The 17453-nt window shown below is 37.5% G+C and overlaps 1 protein-coding gene and 1 long non-coding RNA gene across 23 annotated transcripts in view; one reads left to right on the top strand and one right to left on the bottom strand.

Moving 5' to 3' along the window:
* The window catches only part of UBR5 (ubiquitin protein ligase E3 component n-recognin 5), a 135297-nt gene extending 129732 nt beyond the window's left edge, over nt 1-5565 (top strand). For all 6 annotated transcript variants that reach the window (XM_077846828.1, XM_077846827.1, XM_077846825.1 and 3 more), the window contains exons 57-59: nt 508-652; nt 1913-1998; nt 4938-5565. In XM_077846828.1, coding sequence (XP_077702954.1) covers nt 508-652; nt 1913-1998; nt 4938-5150 — 444 coding nt within the window. In that variant the 3' untranslated portion in view covers nt 5151-5565. The remainder of the gene's footprint in view (nt 1-507; nt 653-1912; nt 1999-4937) is intronic.
* LOC144283123 (uncharacterized) overlaps nt 1-17453 on the bottom strand; it is a 179093-nt gene that overhangs the window by 123921 nt on the left and 37719 nt on the right. For all 17 annotated transcript variants that reach the window (XR_013351458.1, XR_013351466.1, XR_013351471.1 and 14 more), the window contains exon 2: nt 6567-6681. This is a non-coding gene — a long non-coding RNA (uncharacterized LOC144283123). The remainder of the gene's footprint in view (nt 1-6566; nt 6682-17453) is intronic.

Below are 17453 nucleotides of genomic sequence, written 5' to 3'. Positions count from 1 at the left end.
ATGGCTACAACACCCTTTAGCTACATATGACATTAGCAAACCACGTAGTATTTTATGCCTTGGTTCCCTTCTGTAAAATGATAGAATTAAATGTATTAATAATGTAAGCTGTTTAGAACCATTGTAATTTCTCAGTAAGTGTCTAGATTTTGGATTTGTCATTATGAGACTTTTCATAGGATGTGACAGGATAGCATGTTTGACAAATTGAAGCTATTTAATGTCTAGCCTGTTAATATAATTATTTCAGTTAAATCCTGGTATATAACAATACTATTTCACTTTCAAGCCTGTGGCCTATTCATGATGCCTTTCTTTTTTTTCCCCCTCTGCCTCTTTTGAATCTGTTAAATTCAAAATACAGAACTTAATTTCTTTCTTTCTGGTTTAAAATGAAAACTAGTATTTTTAGGCTGCTAAAATTCGATGTTGGGTTTTAACAGTAATGCTACGTGGAAAATAAAGTACTGAGACTAATAAAAAGGTAATTTTTAAAATATTCTGTAGGCAATGAGGAAAGGTCTACTGGATGTGCTTCCAAAAAATTCATTAGAAGATTTAACAGCAGAAGATTTTAGGCTTTTGGTAAATGGCTGTGGTGAAGTTAATGTTCAGATGTTGATCAGTTTCACTTCTTTCAATGATGAATCAGGTACGAAATTTTTTGAATGTTTTAAGGAATAAACTAGATATATTTATAGGGTTTAGAAATGCTGTGTTATTAAGTTGTTTAAAGTTTTTTGTCTATATTTTTAAGATGATGGTTTAGCCATTAGGTTATTCTTAATTCTTTGCTTATTTTGCTAGGTTGTAAAGGATATGTGGTTGGTTTAGTATGAATACAAGTAAAAGTTCTCTGTGGTGAGCAAGTACATAAAAGGTTTTTTATAAACTAAGAAAAAATAATCCATTTGACAATTCTATTGGTCTTTCTAATTCATTTCTGTTAGACTCCCTAATTAAAGAATTTAACCACATGGTGTTTGCTTTGTAGAAGTGATGGAAAGCTCACTTAGAAACAATACACACACACACACACACACACACACACAAAGAAACAACACACACTCGGAGAATCTAGAAAGAATAGCAAGTTGTAGTAATAATCCTCCTAGAATAACATTTAGTTTTAGTGCCTGATTTGCTAGAACTCTGTTTTCAAAGTCCCATAAGCCTAAGAATAGAATTTTAGCTGTCACTATTCAGTAAAACATTGGAAGCTCCAAGAAATTCCCCACATGTTCAGAATTACTGTGTACATGAAGGTACCAGTTTTCCTCCCTTTTTCATATTTTGCAAACAGCTTCAGCTAAATTCTAGTAAGTTATATTTGGATAAATTTTGTTTTTTCTTTGGCAACATACAGATTCATTATATAATGGTTTTTATGCTTTTTAATATAATTTTCAGTGCTTGTTGAGATAAGAATTTGTCTCATTTCAAACCAAAAACTGAAGAGGGGAAGATAAATACCTCACCAAGTATGATCCTCAGATAAGCAGCAGCATTAGAAGTTTTTTTAGGAATGCAGAATCTTCGTTCCTTTTAGCCCTTCCCCCCAAACCTAGTAAATGAAAACCTGCATTTTAAAAAGATCCCCTAGGTGATTTGTAAACTCATTAAAATTTGTGAAGCACTGGTTTAAGTTCATGAGAGGACTCATGAGTTACAGCTGGGATTAAAGCCTTGTGATTATGAATTTTGAGGCTGTCAGTCCATTTTTCTTGGTCATCCTAAATCAGGGTTGATTAATGAGCTGTAGAGGTTTTATAATTATGAAAATAATTCCTAATACAGGAAATTAGGACTAATACTCCTGATCCTAACATTTCAATTTTATATCTATTTTTATAAGAAGTAATATTTTAAAATAACTGGTACAGTATACTGGATTTATATTCTTCATTCTTAGGAGAAAATGCTGAGAAGCTCTTGCAGTTTAAGCGTTGGTTCTGGTCAATAGTAGAGAAGATGAGCATGACAGAACGACAAGATCTTGTAAGTTAAAAATTCACAAAATTTGTAGAAGAAAAATATGAAATTTTAAAATACTGTGTATGATAACCTTTTAAGCTTGTAAACAGTGGTTGGCCATTTTAATTTTGGCTAAGGAAATTGCAGAAAGGTGGATATCTAAGGCAGTTTTAGTTTTTCTACTCTAGAACTGAAAACCTGAAGTATTAAAAAAGCCTGTAAGCAGAGTGAAATGCATTTCGCTGATGATATGCTGTCCTTAGTCCCAGAAGATAATACCGGTTTATTCAGTTGAGACATATTTCTTTTTCCCTATAGTGCTTATATATGCTAGCTGCTCCCTTTTTTTTTTTTTTTTTTTAAGATTTTATTTATTTATTCATGAAAGATACACAGAGAGAAAGGCAGAGACGTAGGCAGAGGGAGAAGCAGGCTCCAGGCAGGGAGCCTGATGTGGGACTTGTTCCTGAGACTGCGGATCACGCCCTGGGTCAGCGGCAGGTGCTCAACGGCTGAGCCACCCACGCGTTGCAAAATTTTTGAATAAAATAATCTTGATGTTATCTGTATACTAGGAATAGAGTAGCTTGTGGGTATTAAGACCATGATCTTAATCTTACCTACTCATCAGAATCATCAACTACATAATATAAACTTTGGTTATAGAGAAAAGCCTACTATAAGTCGGTGGAATCTATGTCCAACTTTGAGTATATAACCAAATCAACCTGTCCATTAATCTTGAAAAGCAGTCTTCACCTGGCTTTCTTTTAGAAATTTGAGGGACTTTCCTTACCTGGAAAAACCTGAGATCTTTCAACTCATACTCCTCATAGTTCCCTGCAACATTTCCCCTCTCAAACCAGCCTTAATTCTCAGTAACTAAAACCATACCACTTTTGGAATATATGTAAAAATGATCCACTTTCTAGATATATCCTTCAATTTTATTTGAGAGGGAAAATGATTAGGTGTGCGGGAAAGCCCAGATACTTGGGAGTTTTCCACTTATCTTCAGTTGAGACAGTAACTTATTTTTCGGATGGGTGGGGTTCTGCATTTAGCACTCCTTAATTTTTACATGGTCCCAGGAACCTTCCGTATTTCTGTACTACAGTGAGACAAGTTCTTAGGTAGTCTTAGCTGTCAGTTCTATTCTTGGTTTAGCCACTCTGGTAATTTCCATTTAGGCTGTTCCCTGGGTAGTAGATTCCATATAATTGGTCCTAATAGCATATCTGTCCTTGTTGGTTTCATGGTCAGGGTTCTCTAAGAAAGGGTCCATATAAAACCAGAAATGATTGGCTATCTAAACCTAGTTTTAATTTTCTGTTTTTAAACCAATAAATCCTTAGTCTAGTCAGTCAAGTTAAATTTCACAGTTTCCATCTTCTAATGGAAGATAAAGATCTCCCTTTGTAAATGGCCTCAGAATCTCCTATAAACAGCTTTAATCATTCTATTTGTAGGGTATATCAAGGGGTATATATTTCCCTCTCTTTTGGGAAGAATGCTTCATGGTTGGTTTTATCCTGATGTGTCTGAGAAGACCTGAAGGACATAAGAATATATATAATAGACTATATTCAGAGCAAACTATTCTCCATGAATTATTAGTCCTGCAAATTATAGGGTATTTTGGACTATTGGGTAGTTCCTTCCCCTCATAGTCACAGTTCACTAGTAAAAATTCTGCAAAGTCATATAGTATTTCTTTTCTTCCAACTTTAAGGATGTCCAGCAATGGTAGTTATCTATCCTGGCTAATCATATCCATCTTTGGAGAAATTTACTTGTAAAATGAGTGGATTGGACCAGCTTTATCTCTAGAGCATCTTTTATAAAGTTCTTTGAAGATTTTATAGACCCTGACACTTAGAAGGGATCCTTTTTGTGCCCCCCTTCTATATAGAATTAGATGAGATTTCTCATTAAAATGATTTTCAGGAAAGCAAATTACAGTTAACCCTTGAATGATAATGCAGTTGAAAATCTGAGTGTGACTTTTGACTCCCCCGAAACTTTACTAATATAATAGCCTACTATTCATCAGAAGGCTACCAATAACACATACTTTGTATGTTATGTGTATAACTGTATTCTTAAAATAAGCTAAAGAAAATCATAAGGAAAATACATTTACAGTACTATATGTGGTGTATTTATAAAAAAAAAAATTTGCATGTGGGGCACTTGGTAGGCTCGGGTTGGAGTAAGGGACTCAATTTTGGGATTGTGGTTTGGAGCCTCACATTGGGTGCAGAGATTACTTCTAAAAAATCCACATGTAAGTGGACTCATGTAGTTCAAACCCATGTTGTTCAAGGGTCAACTGTAGTTCGTTTAGGTTTTCTAGTCACTTTGGGATATTGGATACATTTGTCTGTTTAGTTGTATACTTTGGAATGCATTAGATTTAAAAAACCTTATCTTTAAGAAATAGGAACTAAGCACTGGAAGAATATATGTGTATGTATGTATAGATCAAAGAGGAATGATATAAAGTACAGAAGTTAACGTTTATCTTATTTACACTTACACTGTGTCACACAAAGTAGATATTACTATAATAATGGAGTCTTACTACATTTATTTCTGTTTCACAGTGTAGTACTGAAAATACTGGGTTATTTTGCTGGTAGATAAAATGCAAAACAACTTTTTTGATAACCTATATGAATTTTTAAACTTTTTTGGAGACCTTATTTATGCCCTATTTCCACTAAAAGCCACTGGAAAGGCCCATTGAGAAACTGAGGTCCTGAAACATAGTCATTTTTCTACTTCCCCAACACTTTTTTCTTTTCTGACCCTTTTCAGAACAAGAAATAAATCTAAAACCCAGTTCAAAATAATAGCCCTCTGTAGGTTTTAACGAAAGAATGGGACTCTGTGTACATACTGTCAGAATTAATGTTAATCCATTAAAAGCCAAAGATTGTAATTCTTATATTCCTGTTCAGGTTTACTTTTGGACATCAAGCCCATCATTACCAGCCAGTGAAGAAGGATTCCAGCCTATGCCCTCAATCACAATAAGACCACCAGATGACCAACATCTTCCTACTGCAAACACTTGTATTTCTCGACTTTACGTTCCACTCTATTCCTCTAAACAGATTCTCAAACAGAAGTTGCTACTCGCCATTAAGACCAAGAATTTTGGTTTTGTGTAGAGTATAAAAAGTGTGTATTGCTGTGTAATATTACTAGCTAATTTTGTAGATTTTTTTCCATTTGTCTATAAAAGTTTATGGAAGTTAATGCTGTCACACCCCCTGGTGGTACCTTAAAGAGATTAAATGCAAACATTCCTTGCTGAGTTTGTAGCTTACAGGCCTGAGGAGCACTAGCAACATTTGAATATAATGGTTTGCTAGTTGACAACTTCTGGGTCTAACCCCAGCCAAAGATGACAGCAGAACAACATAATTTACACTGTGATTTATCTTTTTGCTGAGGGGAAAAATGTAAAATGTTCTGAAAATTCACTGCTGCCTTTGTGGAAAGTGTTTCAGCAAAGGTTCTTGTATAGAGGGAATAGGGAATTTCAAAATAAAAAATTAAGTATGTTCTGTGTTTTCATTTTAACTTTTTTTATGGTGTTTAATTTGTGGTTGGCTGCAATTGTGTATCATGTATATGGAACTTGTAAAAAGTTCTGGACATTCAGATCTTAAGAGATGAAATCACTTTTACCTATAAAAACCACTTTTATTGCGGTTTATTTTAGCTGCATTGAGCTCTAGGATATTAAATGATATCACTAATATTTTGCATGTAATTTGTTCATTTGAGTAAGGGCACTTTTTTGTACATATGATGGGGCCAATGCACAATACTTTATCACAATCAACTTTTTTTCTTTGTATCCCTGTTTCAATGAGCAGTCAGTCAGGAGGTTACTGCACTTCAGTTCTAATCAGACATTTGTACTGAGGTATTTCAGTTATGTAAACTCAGCCTGGGCACTTTCTGATAACTGTAAAATGTTTTATAAGATCATGATTATTGAAGATACATTTTGGAAAATTTTAAATGTTCGTGAGCAGCTTAACTACTTTTGTATCTAGCCTTTTTTAAGTATCTTGTTACATTTACTTTTTTAAATAAAGAAATTACAGAAGAAATGTCAAGTAATATTGAAGAAACAATAGTTTTTATTTATGTAGTTGTACATTTTTAAACTAAGGGTAATACACCAACATGGTTATGTGCATAAAAATTTTTGATTTAAAGAAAAAGTTTATATACACATGGACTATAAGAAAGAGAAGAAAATCAGTCCACATTTTACAGTTAGCAGAGAATCCGTATGGCACTGGCCAGGCCACCTTTTCTTTTTACAAATGAGGGAAGTGAAGTGTGACCCTTGCTTGGCATAGGATGTTAACTCACTTTTACTTAGTAACTAAGTGACAGGTTCTTTTTTGATGACCCATTATGTAGCCTAGGACCAAGATCTCTAAATTCTTGTGGTTTTAGTAGCTTTATTCAATGGCCTAAGGAACACTTTTCTAAGTCTTCAAAAAGTGACTTAAACTAGTTACTTTACATATTGAAAATGAGAGAAATTCTCTGAAATCTCTTACCTTTCAAATCCTTTAAGAGGACTCCTGGCCTTTGGGATGTTTTTAATATTCAAAGGCGCTAGGCTTTTATTATATAACTTCCTCCAGAAGACTGAACCATGTGATATTCTCAGCCCTGCTGACACAATAAATATTAAAAACTAAAATGATAGTAGTGAAATTCATTGTATTACTTAAAAGTTACACAACATGCTGTATTAGATTTGTGTAAATTAACCAAAGGTTATTTTACAAAGTGAGACATTGGTTTTTATGTCTAAATGCTATTTCTGAATAAATGAAATAGTAATTAGATTAGGAGCTAATTATAATTATCATCAGTGTGTCTGAAAGAGATAAAAATTTATATATCACCTTAACTTCTGTATGCACATGATGGGATTGATAAAATATTAAATGAAAACAAACTAGATATGATTAGGACATTTGAAACCCTAATTGTGAACTTATTTTTAATAGTTATTGAAAGAATGAAAATATTTAAAATAATGCACAATGTCTTAAGTCTTCCTAAATCAAGATTTTGGTTAAAATGCTTTTAGAACTATTAAAAGCAGAGTGAGTTTTTTTTTTTTTTTTTAAGTAAAGCATAAAATGGTTCTAAATGGAAAATAAAGTCATGTAAAATAAAGTTCTCTTTTGGTCTTGTTTAGTGATTAAATCTAACAACTGAAAACAAATTTAGGAAGAGAAGACCAAGAATGAACTTTACTGAGAGGTTTTCATTACTGAGAGATTTTCAATGTTTTGCTACTTTTACCCTTTTCCCTCCTAAATCATCTGAATTTCTTGACTATCCTATATAATAACAGCTTACTGAGACAGACTTGAGGTTTTTAATAGTATGATACCACTATTTAGTACTTGCCCCTGAACATTTTTCTTCTAAAGATGATTATTCCTGTCTGTTTAAAGGTAGCCAGCAATTTCGAGGTCTGAACTCAAAACAGCTTTCTTTGAGGTCGTAGTTCTGCTACTCTATGCATTAGATTCCCTGGTAGAGTTTGTTACTGCAGATTTCCTAATCTTTGTCCATCCTTTTGATCATATTCTGATTCAGTGGAGTACAGAAATCTTTATCTTAAAACCGCATCCCAGGTGATTTCTGAAACAATGCCCAAAGAACATTCTTTTTTCACAAATGTAAACCCACCCTATTGTCCTTGGAGTCAAATTTTTCCTACTTAAAGCCTATGGAAAAATATTTTTGCCAGTCATCTAGTCCTGGATTAGGTTCTTCTAATGAAAGTGTCTTCAATAGGCTGATTGAAAATATTTTCAGTGTTTAAATTAACCTAAGTGGGTAAAAGCATGGACAGAGATTAATTCTTCTCTAAACACCATTTGATTAATGTAGAGATGTATTTAAAATGGGACTTGTTTATTCATTTCAAAATACTTCATAAGCAAATTACCTTGTTACCTCTCTTCAAATTAAAAAAAAAAACTGCATTGCTAAGACTATGCAAAATGAAGTTTCTCTTAATTATTTTTACTCAGTACTTAACTATGTGCCAGGCACTTTGTCAAGTGCTTTACATATAGGATCTCCTTTTATCCTATGAGAAAGGGGCTATTGCCGTCCTCACAGGAAACTAGACACAGGTTAAACAAACTTGCTCAAGTTTACACAGTTACGAAGTGCTGAAGTGAGGTATGACTCTTGGCATTCTGGAGCTTGCATTCCTAAACATTGCACTGTACTATTTTGTGGAAGGTATGCTTATAAGCAAGTACGTTGGTCATTAACGGTTCTGATAACCCAATTTGTGTATGTGTTTGTGTAGGGAATTTCCTCCATACCATTAAGCAATGCACCAATACTAGCACACTTTAACTCATTCTGACACTATCTACCTGGAAATAGTATCAGATTCTATAGGGTCAAGCGCTCAGTGCCACAAGACTGCCCTTCACCTCAGATGTCAATTGCAAGCCTAGGTTTTTAACTGTACTTCTGACTGACCAGCTGTAAATCAGAGATTCCTGTGAACCCCTCCTTGGGTTTGAATGATTTGCTAGAGTGGATCACCAAATTCAGAGAAACATTTTGCTTACTAGATCATTGGTTTATTGCAAAAGGATATAACTCAGGAGCAACCAGATGGGAGATAAGCATAGGATAAAACATTAAAGGGTGTGGAGCTTCCATGCCCTCTCCAAGCATGCGACTTTTCCTGCATTTCCACAGGAAATCTTGAAGCTCTCTGAACCCTAGTCCTCTGTTTTCATAGAGGCTCTTATATAGATTAAATCTTGGCTACTGATGACTGATTGAACTTACCAGCACCTTTCCCCTTCTCCTGAAGTGTGTGTGTCCATGCACGGTGCACATGGGACAAACCCTGTAATTACATGGGATTCCCCTGGCAACCAGCTTCCATGTTTAGGTGTAGTCCAGAAGTTACCTCAGTCTAACAAATGACAATTTTACCACTCTCATCACTTAAATTCCAAGGGTTTTAAGAAGAGCTCTTTGCCAGAAAAGACAACAAAGACCAAATATGTATTTCTTACTATAAATCACAATACCACAGTGCATGCCTGGGTCTTCAAACATGGATATTTTTATAGCAAAACAAAAGGTCAGAAGGTAGCATATTACTAGAATCCCATTCAGTCATTAATAATCCAGTTCATCATCGTCTCATATGAAAAATGTCTCCCAGGGTGAAACCACTCAGGTTTGCAAGCTTCTATTGTATCTTGTCAGGTTCCAAAAGCAGGAGTGGTGTCAAAAATAATATGCCTTCACCCTTTCAGGCAGCTGGTGTTATCAAGCTAAGAGACAATATGGTCTCTTGCTCTGAGCCTCTTTCTAGGTGTCAATGTAATACTTACTGGGTTTCCCTCATTATATAACTCATTGATTCACTCTTTTACCCATAGCTACTATTTTTCCTTTTCTCCATTTATACCCAAACTTTTCCACCCTTGGAGGGGACATTAGGTTTGGCCATTGTGCTGGTCTAGATTGCAGACACCAGTACCAGCATAGCAAGTCCCTCCTCCTCAAGTCCACTTTTGTTCAGATAAAGTAAGATTACACAGGTACAAAACTAATGGACTATTTTTACTACCAGGCAATATAGCTGAATTAAGTTAGCCTGAATTTGGCAGATAGGGTGAAGGTAAATCCTGCCTCATCAGGCCCTTAGGAACTGTGACAGAAAGGTTAAAAACACAGTTAATAGATTCTTGCTTAAGAATCTCCCTGCTTCCAGCCCTTGTAGTTAAAATAGCGCTGATCTATTCCTATCAAGTAGGAAGAAAAAAATGGAGGTTATGTGGGGAAGAAAGAATATTCACACCTTCTCCAGCCTCTCTTCCCCAGATCCAACAGAAAAAATAAATAGTAGGGACACTTATTTACTCTCACTCATGTTAACACGAGTGTCAGCACACATCCATAAAGGCATAAAAGCCAGCCCTTTATTTCTCCATTTTAGACAACCAGTGTTTTAAATGCTCATTCCAATTCTCTATCAAACTACTACTCTGAGGGAGAATATCTCTGCCCATTGTTGGACATTACAGGCTGTAAAGTATGTTTGTTCCTTGGTCTGAAGAAATGGCTAGTCATCCAAATTGGTGTAGTATTTGTTCTGGTTTTTTCATAATACTCTGAGCATTTGCATACACTACTAGGTATGCAAACCCCAATTCATAATCAGGGTCTATTCCTGTCAGGACCCAACTGTAACTCCCCCAGGCTACCAGCATCGGTTTGACTTGCCAGGTATGTTCAGGGCCTTCCAACCAGAGAACCTGTCATATGGTCATCCACAGTCTCTGTCTCCTTTGCAGACAGAATAGCTCTTATTGGCATTTTGTGCCTCAGAAAGTACAAGAGGGATAGGTTTACATTCATCCCATCTCTTCACTGCTGCAGTGCCCCCATATCCGTTTATTTCATGGACCCAGGTGACCATCTCAAGTGACCACACATGAATATCTACTGCTCATTGATTCCAGTCACTTTCCAAAGCTGGAAGGGAATTCTTTTGATGGACATTTACATGTCCTACTTTAATTCATTCTTCAAATTTCCACAGGGCTATGCTCAATATGGGCATCTCTTTAAATGGGCCAGGTTTCTCCACTGGCCACTGCCCAGAAGGTAGTAAAAACCTAAATAAACATAAGGACTTTTTACCACTGTTCAATTCTTCTGTCACTGCACAACCAGACTGATCTAATTTTACCTTCTTTAATTAGAGTGGTGGCTTCCAAACAATGTTGTCCATTCACCTTGAAATTGCCATCCATAGACCAAGCAGCTCTGTTGGTCCATCAAAAGCTGTTTTAGGGCACTATTCAAGTGACAACAAATTCAGCCACTTCTCATATAGTTCTGTCAGTCCTATGGGATAAGAGCCTCCTTCCTTGTAAGTATCTCCTCCTTGCATTCCCCAGGCAGCCTAATCCCACATAAACCATTCCATTTTACTATGGAATCCTCTGGGCACTGTCATCTCTATTAGAGAATTTCCTGGACATCTAAGATGTGGGTATTTCAGGTTTCAAGATCATGTTATGTCCTTCAGTTATAGGAATTACTTCAATAAATAATGTCAGAGAGCAAGGTAGTAAATGCCCCTCTAATGGAAATTCTCTCGTCCAAAATCCCAGTGGTCATCCCTAGCTCTTGCCATAAGCCCCAGTCTATGCTCCACATATGGCTATTGCAGAGAATTTTAGCACTCCAGCTTCCATTCCACACTGTGTGGACTCAGGCAATCATTAATTCCCACTTAGCACGTTCAATTTACACTGCTTGTAGGGTGGATTTACAGGTCTTCTGTTTTATAGAACTAGGTAGGGAAAATATTCTCCGTAAGATATAATGTCCATCTACATACAATCAAGTAAAAGAGATGCAATCACTTCTCAAAAAGCCTGTTCAAACACATCAATTCTTCTACAAACTTACTGTTATTCCATCAACTCTTATATTCCTAACTATAGTCTCCATTAGGATTTTGTTGACAGGTTTTGGTTTTACAATACTAGATGGAAGAAGTGTTCCTCAGTTGGACATAATATCCATTCCCATAAAACATCCAGGTAAATAAAAAAAAAACAACAAAAAAAAAACATCCAGGTAAGGGAGACACAACTTCTTTACAAATAGTCCTCAACTTACGACAGTTTAAGATTTTTCAACTTTGTGATGGTGCAAAAACGATATGCTTTAAGTAGAAATTGTACTTTCAATTTTGAATTTGGATCTTTTCCTGGATCAGTGGTATGTGGTAATGATAATCCCTTGTAATGCTGGGCAGTGGCAGTAAGCTGAAGCTTCTAATCAGCCATGTGACAGCCATGTGATAACAAGGGTAAATAACCAATATGGGCAGCCCTGGTGGCTCAGCGGTTTAGCGCCGCCTTGGGCCCAGGGTGTGATCCTGGAGACGTGGGATCGAGTCCCACATTGGGTTCCCTGCATGGAGCCTGCTTCTTCCTCCGCCTGTGTCTCTGCCTCTCTCTGTCATGAATAAATAAATAAAATCTTAAAAAAAAAAACAAAAAACCACACACAAGCAGCCATTCTGTACCTATACAACCACTTTTTTTTAGTACAGTACTCATTAAATTGCATGAGATAATCAACACTATTATAAAATAATATATGATTTTGCCCAATGTAGGCTAATGTAAATGTTCTAAGCACATTTAGGGTAGGCTAGGCTGAGCTATGATACTTGGTAGATTAGATCTATTAAATGCATTTTCAATTTAGGATGGCTTTATCAGGACATAAACCCCATTGTAAGTTTTAAGTGAAGAAAGATCTGTATATAATACCTGCCTAAACATTCCAACTTTCATAATCATATCAACCAGGAGTCAGGGTTTCACCAATGGATTTTAGTATCACAGTTCAAGGAACTCCTATACCAAGGAACCCCAGAAACTCTTCATCTCTGGACTACTTTACTCAATCTTGTACAAAAGACTTTGGATCTCCACTTAAGTGTGAAGCTGGGGAACCTTGGCCCTTCTGTCAATCCTTAACTTAAGTAACATCCCTAACCCCTGCCTCAAGTGATTCCTGATCAGGTTTCTCATAGCAATCTCTACCTTCCAGTTTCTTAAATTTCTCCAAACAGGGATAAATAAACTAGACTTCTCCGAGGCCCTTCAATTTAGGGGCACCAATAGGAGCTCCCTTTGGCCCACCCAACCTCAGGTAGTGCTGTATTAAAATCTTTGTTTTAACCCTGTCAATGTTTGTTTTATTCATCCCATTTCTTAAACATTTGAAGATTTCCACCCCACTGGCACAAATCCCCCCCCCCCCATCGCCCCTACCCGGCCGACTCATTTTTGTTTTGCCCCTATTGATATTTGCTTTATTTATTTCTTAACAATCATTTAAAAATGTTCACCTAGTTGAGAAGAGTCTTTTGATGTTCTCTTGGGCCTTTTGCCATTCTCTTGTTTTTGTTTTTTTTAAGATTTATTCATTTATTCATTCGTTCATTCATGAGAGACCCAGAGAAATAGAGAGGCGGAGACACAGGCAGAGGGAGTAGCAGGCTCCATGCAGGGAGCCTGATGCGGGACTGGAATCCGGTCTCCAGGATCAGGCCCCAGGCTGTAGGCGGCGCCAAACCGCTAAGCCACCTGGCTGCCCCTGCAACTCTCTTGTTAATTCACAAGACAGGAAACAACAAATGTTGGAGAGGGTGTGGAAAAAGGGAACCCTCTTGCACTGTTGGTGGGAATGCAAGCTGGTACAGCCACTCTGGAAAACAGTGTGGAGGTTCCTCAAAAAGTTAAAAATAGAGCCACCCTATGACCCAGCAATTGCACTATTGGGTATTTACCTTAAAGATAAAGATGGAGTGAAACACCAGGACACCTGCACCCCAATGTTCATAGCAGCAATGTCCACAATAGCCTAACTGTGGAAGGAGCACAGATGAATGGATAAAGAAGATGTGGTATATACACACAATGGAATATTACTCAGCCTTCAGAAAGGACACATACCTACCATTGCTTCGATGTGGATGAAACTGGGTATTATGCTGAGTGAAATAAGTCAATTGGAGAAGGACAATCATCATATGGTTTCACTCATATGCAGGATATAAGAAATAGTGAAAGGGACTATAAGGGAAAGGAGGGAAACTGAGTGGGAAAAATTAGAGAGGAAGACAAACCGTGAGAGACTCCTGGGAAACAAAGGGTTGCAGAAGGGGAAGAGGTTGGGGGATGGGGTGACTAGTTGATGGGCCCTATGGAGGGCACATGATGGGATGAGCACTGGGTGTTATACTATATGTTGGCAACTTGATTTTAAATTTTAAAAAAGAAAACACTAAAAAAAAAAAAGGAATAATCCCTGTATGTGTGGTGCACAAATAGCCATCAGTGATTGTTCAATAATGAGCTATGAGTCTGTATCAACCCAAACATGCTCTTCCATTCTGCAGCATTCAAAAACAAAGACACAGCCCCCAAATTAGTTACTCTCACAATCTATTTCAGTAAAGATTCATTAGGAAGTCAGTGATACCAATTCACAAAGTGAAACAACTCCTTCACACTATACTCTCTGATTTTAAGATTCTTGGTTTTGCCTTCCTGAAACTGACACATTAACGAATGCTTGACCATTCTACCTTAAGGAAACTTTGGCTAACCTGATTGACATATGAACCTGTTTTGCAGAAGCTGACTGATGAAACTAACACTGGAGCAAATGAAGAATTCTTGCAGCTGCACAGAAGGGACCAAGGGTGAATGAAAAGAACCTCTGATGACACATCCCAAGATCCCCACCATGTTTGCCATGCTTATGCTGCCATTTTTTTGAACATATGTCCCACAAAGAGACATGATTCCTGAATGCATATGCTCACAAAGGAGAACCCCTTCCTTTTTCCCTATATCCAATCAGCATATTCCATATCCTGACCCCTTATCCTTAAATACTCCAAAAACTCCAACCATTTGTGATGGGTGGACTTGTGGTTTGCTCTCCTGTCACCTCATTTGCCTGCCTCCCGAATAAACTCTTTCCTTGCTGCATACTCATGTCTCAGTGAGTGGCTTTGCTGCATATCAAGCAAGCAGGTATTGGTTACACTCCCCCTACACTGACTACCTTCTTGGTGATCACAGGTCTTAGAGGTGCTTTCTGTTGACCCTGAATAATCTCTCCTCTCAGTGACTTTGAGGTGAATGGCAAAGCACAGACAGACAGAGCCAAATCTGAGGTTGGTGGACCATCAATGCTCTACTCAGCACTTTGTTAATTTCATTTTAGCTATTATAGATAATAACCAAAAGATTGTAATAGGTTAAAAACAAAAGAGGTTGTTGTGCCCAAGATTGCGAATCCAAGAAACCACCAAGGAGCCAACACCGATGCAAACACATGAGGGTTTATTTACAAGCTCGAGCTTAGGTCCAAGTATACCCGACACAGCGGAGCAGGGACTTGGACCCTGAGGCTAAGCATAGCAGTTTTATAGGGGCCCGTGGCCAATGAGATTGTAACACACACAGAAAGTTGCACAGTCATGTAGGTCCATACGCAGGTGGCCAATTGAATTACATTTTACCCTATAGTATCCATTTGAGCTGGCCTATTACTTTGGTCAGAATTGGCGTGTAGTTTTGGAGGGTACAAGGCGGGGTTACATTGTTATGAGCCCATTTCCCGTAAGGGTGTGCCCAGCGGCTTGACTAGGGTGGGGGAGCGCCTTAAGCAATAAGCAGGCCATGTGGGGGTCATACAGGAGATGGCAGGTGTAGCACAAAATGGAGTTAGTCCTGCTCTGCTTGTCCAGAGGTAGGGGATTTTTGTTAAATTTCCTGGGTCCCACAAGGTCCCAAAACAAGTCACTTGTGCTAAGCTCAGTCACCAAATCTAAGGCTTAATACCTAATCTAATTGTAGTTGCAACCTTCTCCAGGAATGTAATACTCAGTATAGAATTTTTTAGCTAGTACTAATGAGGTAACCTGCCACATAAACCCTCTAAAGAAAAGGAGGTAATCTGCTCTTTCCTTATCCCTTCCCCTTTCACCTATAAAAGCCTTCTATCTAGTATAGCTCCTTGGAGCTCCTTTTTATTTGCTAGATGGTTTGCTGCCCAATTAATAAATCATGGAATAAAGTCAATTAGATCTTCAAATTTACTCAGTTGGATTTTTGTTATTTTACAGATATGGTGGCAGTGATAGTTTGAGGCAAACTCTGACATCATTCAGGAAAACAAGAAACAGGTGTGGTACCTGTGAACCCTTTTAAGAGTTCTCTTTCTAGGTGTTTCTGAAGGTCATGGGTAAATAAATCCTTCTAGGTTCTGAGCTTCTCTCTGCATTGAGCTCCTGATCTAATTGGCTTTCCAATAGTAGGCAAGTCAACTTAAGATGGCAGATGGTTCTGCCTGGAGGCAAGCCACTAGCCTTTCAGACCACAATTCCTAGGTTTTTGAGTGGAAAACCTCCAGCCCTAATTCTGTCCTGAGATCCACGTGGGAATGAACTGTTAATGAGAGCATGCAGTTCCCCATCATCAACGTAGAGCCGCTAGAATTCAGAGTCCCCAACTGTTGGGACGCCTGGATGGCTCAGTGGTTGAACGTCTGCCTTCAGCTCAGAGCATGATCCCGGGGTCCTGGGATCAAGTCCCGCATGGGGCTCCCTGAGGGGAGCCTGCTTCTCCCTCTGCCTGTGTCTCTGCCTGTGTGTCTCTCATGAATAAATAAATAAATATTTTTTTAAAAAGTCCTCAACTGTTGAGGTCCGCTGGTTCAATCCTTTCCCAAATCCCCAGACTTGTGGTTACTGGCTAGAGTTGGACTGGGTCCAAATTAAAAACAATACTGAATTCAGAAATGGGTTGGGTCTGATTTAAGCTGGATCCAGTGGGAGGCCTCAGAAGAATAAAATTTTGTTTTATGTAAAGGCCATTCCTAATAGGAATCTCCAGAAGTAAACAACACAAAACTCACAAAACTGGTGGGTACAGGTCAAGCATTTAAAAACTGTTAGAGTGCTTGCCACCTAACCCAAAGACTCCCACATTCAGATCAGTTGGTCATGGAATGGGTTAGATTGACACTAGGTCACCTGCCAACTTCAAGAACATTTCTGTGAAATGAAGTACATTGTAAAATCACACAATTTACAACCCAGCAAAACATGCCTTTCAGATATTAGTTTACCTCCAACTGACCCAACTTAGCTAAACAAATAAATAAATAATAAAAATGGAATTCTTACAATCCAAAGAGTCAAATGTGCCACTTTCTGACACAACTGCCTATTTTATGTATAAAAATTGGTCCTGAAGTTGTAAAAAGCTACAAAAACGGCAAAATCTTACAAAGCTTGTTTCATGTTCTAAGAACTTGGCTTGGTAACCATCAGGTTGAGGTCCCAAAATAGTGCTCTACAGAAATATGGGTTATACCCCATTTGTACCTAGATATGGCTGTACAGAAAATGTGGGTTAAACTCTACTTATAGGTAGGGTCCTACTAAACTGCTGCCAGCCCTGAAGGGAATTACAACCTAGAATTACAATGGCCATTATGGGGAACATTCCAAGTAGATAAGATCATTTAGAAGCCACTTGAAAGTAAGGATTCCCAAATCAAACGGAATGGAAAACCTATTTTAATTGGCATAGAGAAAACTCCAAAAAGTTTCAAAATTCCAAAATAGCTTCATTGAAAGAACTGTTATAAAGCCTAATGAAAAATTAAAGATTAGTTATTAATTTTTTAAAAAATTAAAAAGCCTAAAACAAAAGACTGTAAGACTAATATAACTTCTACTGCTCCTTCTCTTCCTCCTTTCCTTGAGTACTCATTCTAGTAGTCCCCTGTCTCAACTATCCTTCCACTCTGTAAAGACTACA

The sequence above is a fragment of the Canis aureus genome, chromosome 14 (genome assembly GCF_053574225.1).
Source record: "Canis aureus isolate CA01 chromosome 14, VMU_Caureus_v.1.0, whole genome shotgun sequence".
Classification (NCBI taxonomy): Eukaryota; Metazoa; Chordata; class Mammalia; order Carnivora; family Canidae; genus Canis; species Canis aureus.
The sequence above is the reverse complement of the archived record's forward strand: the minus strand, read 5'-3'. Positions and strand labels throughout refer to the sequence as shown.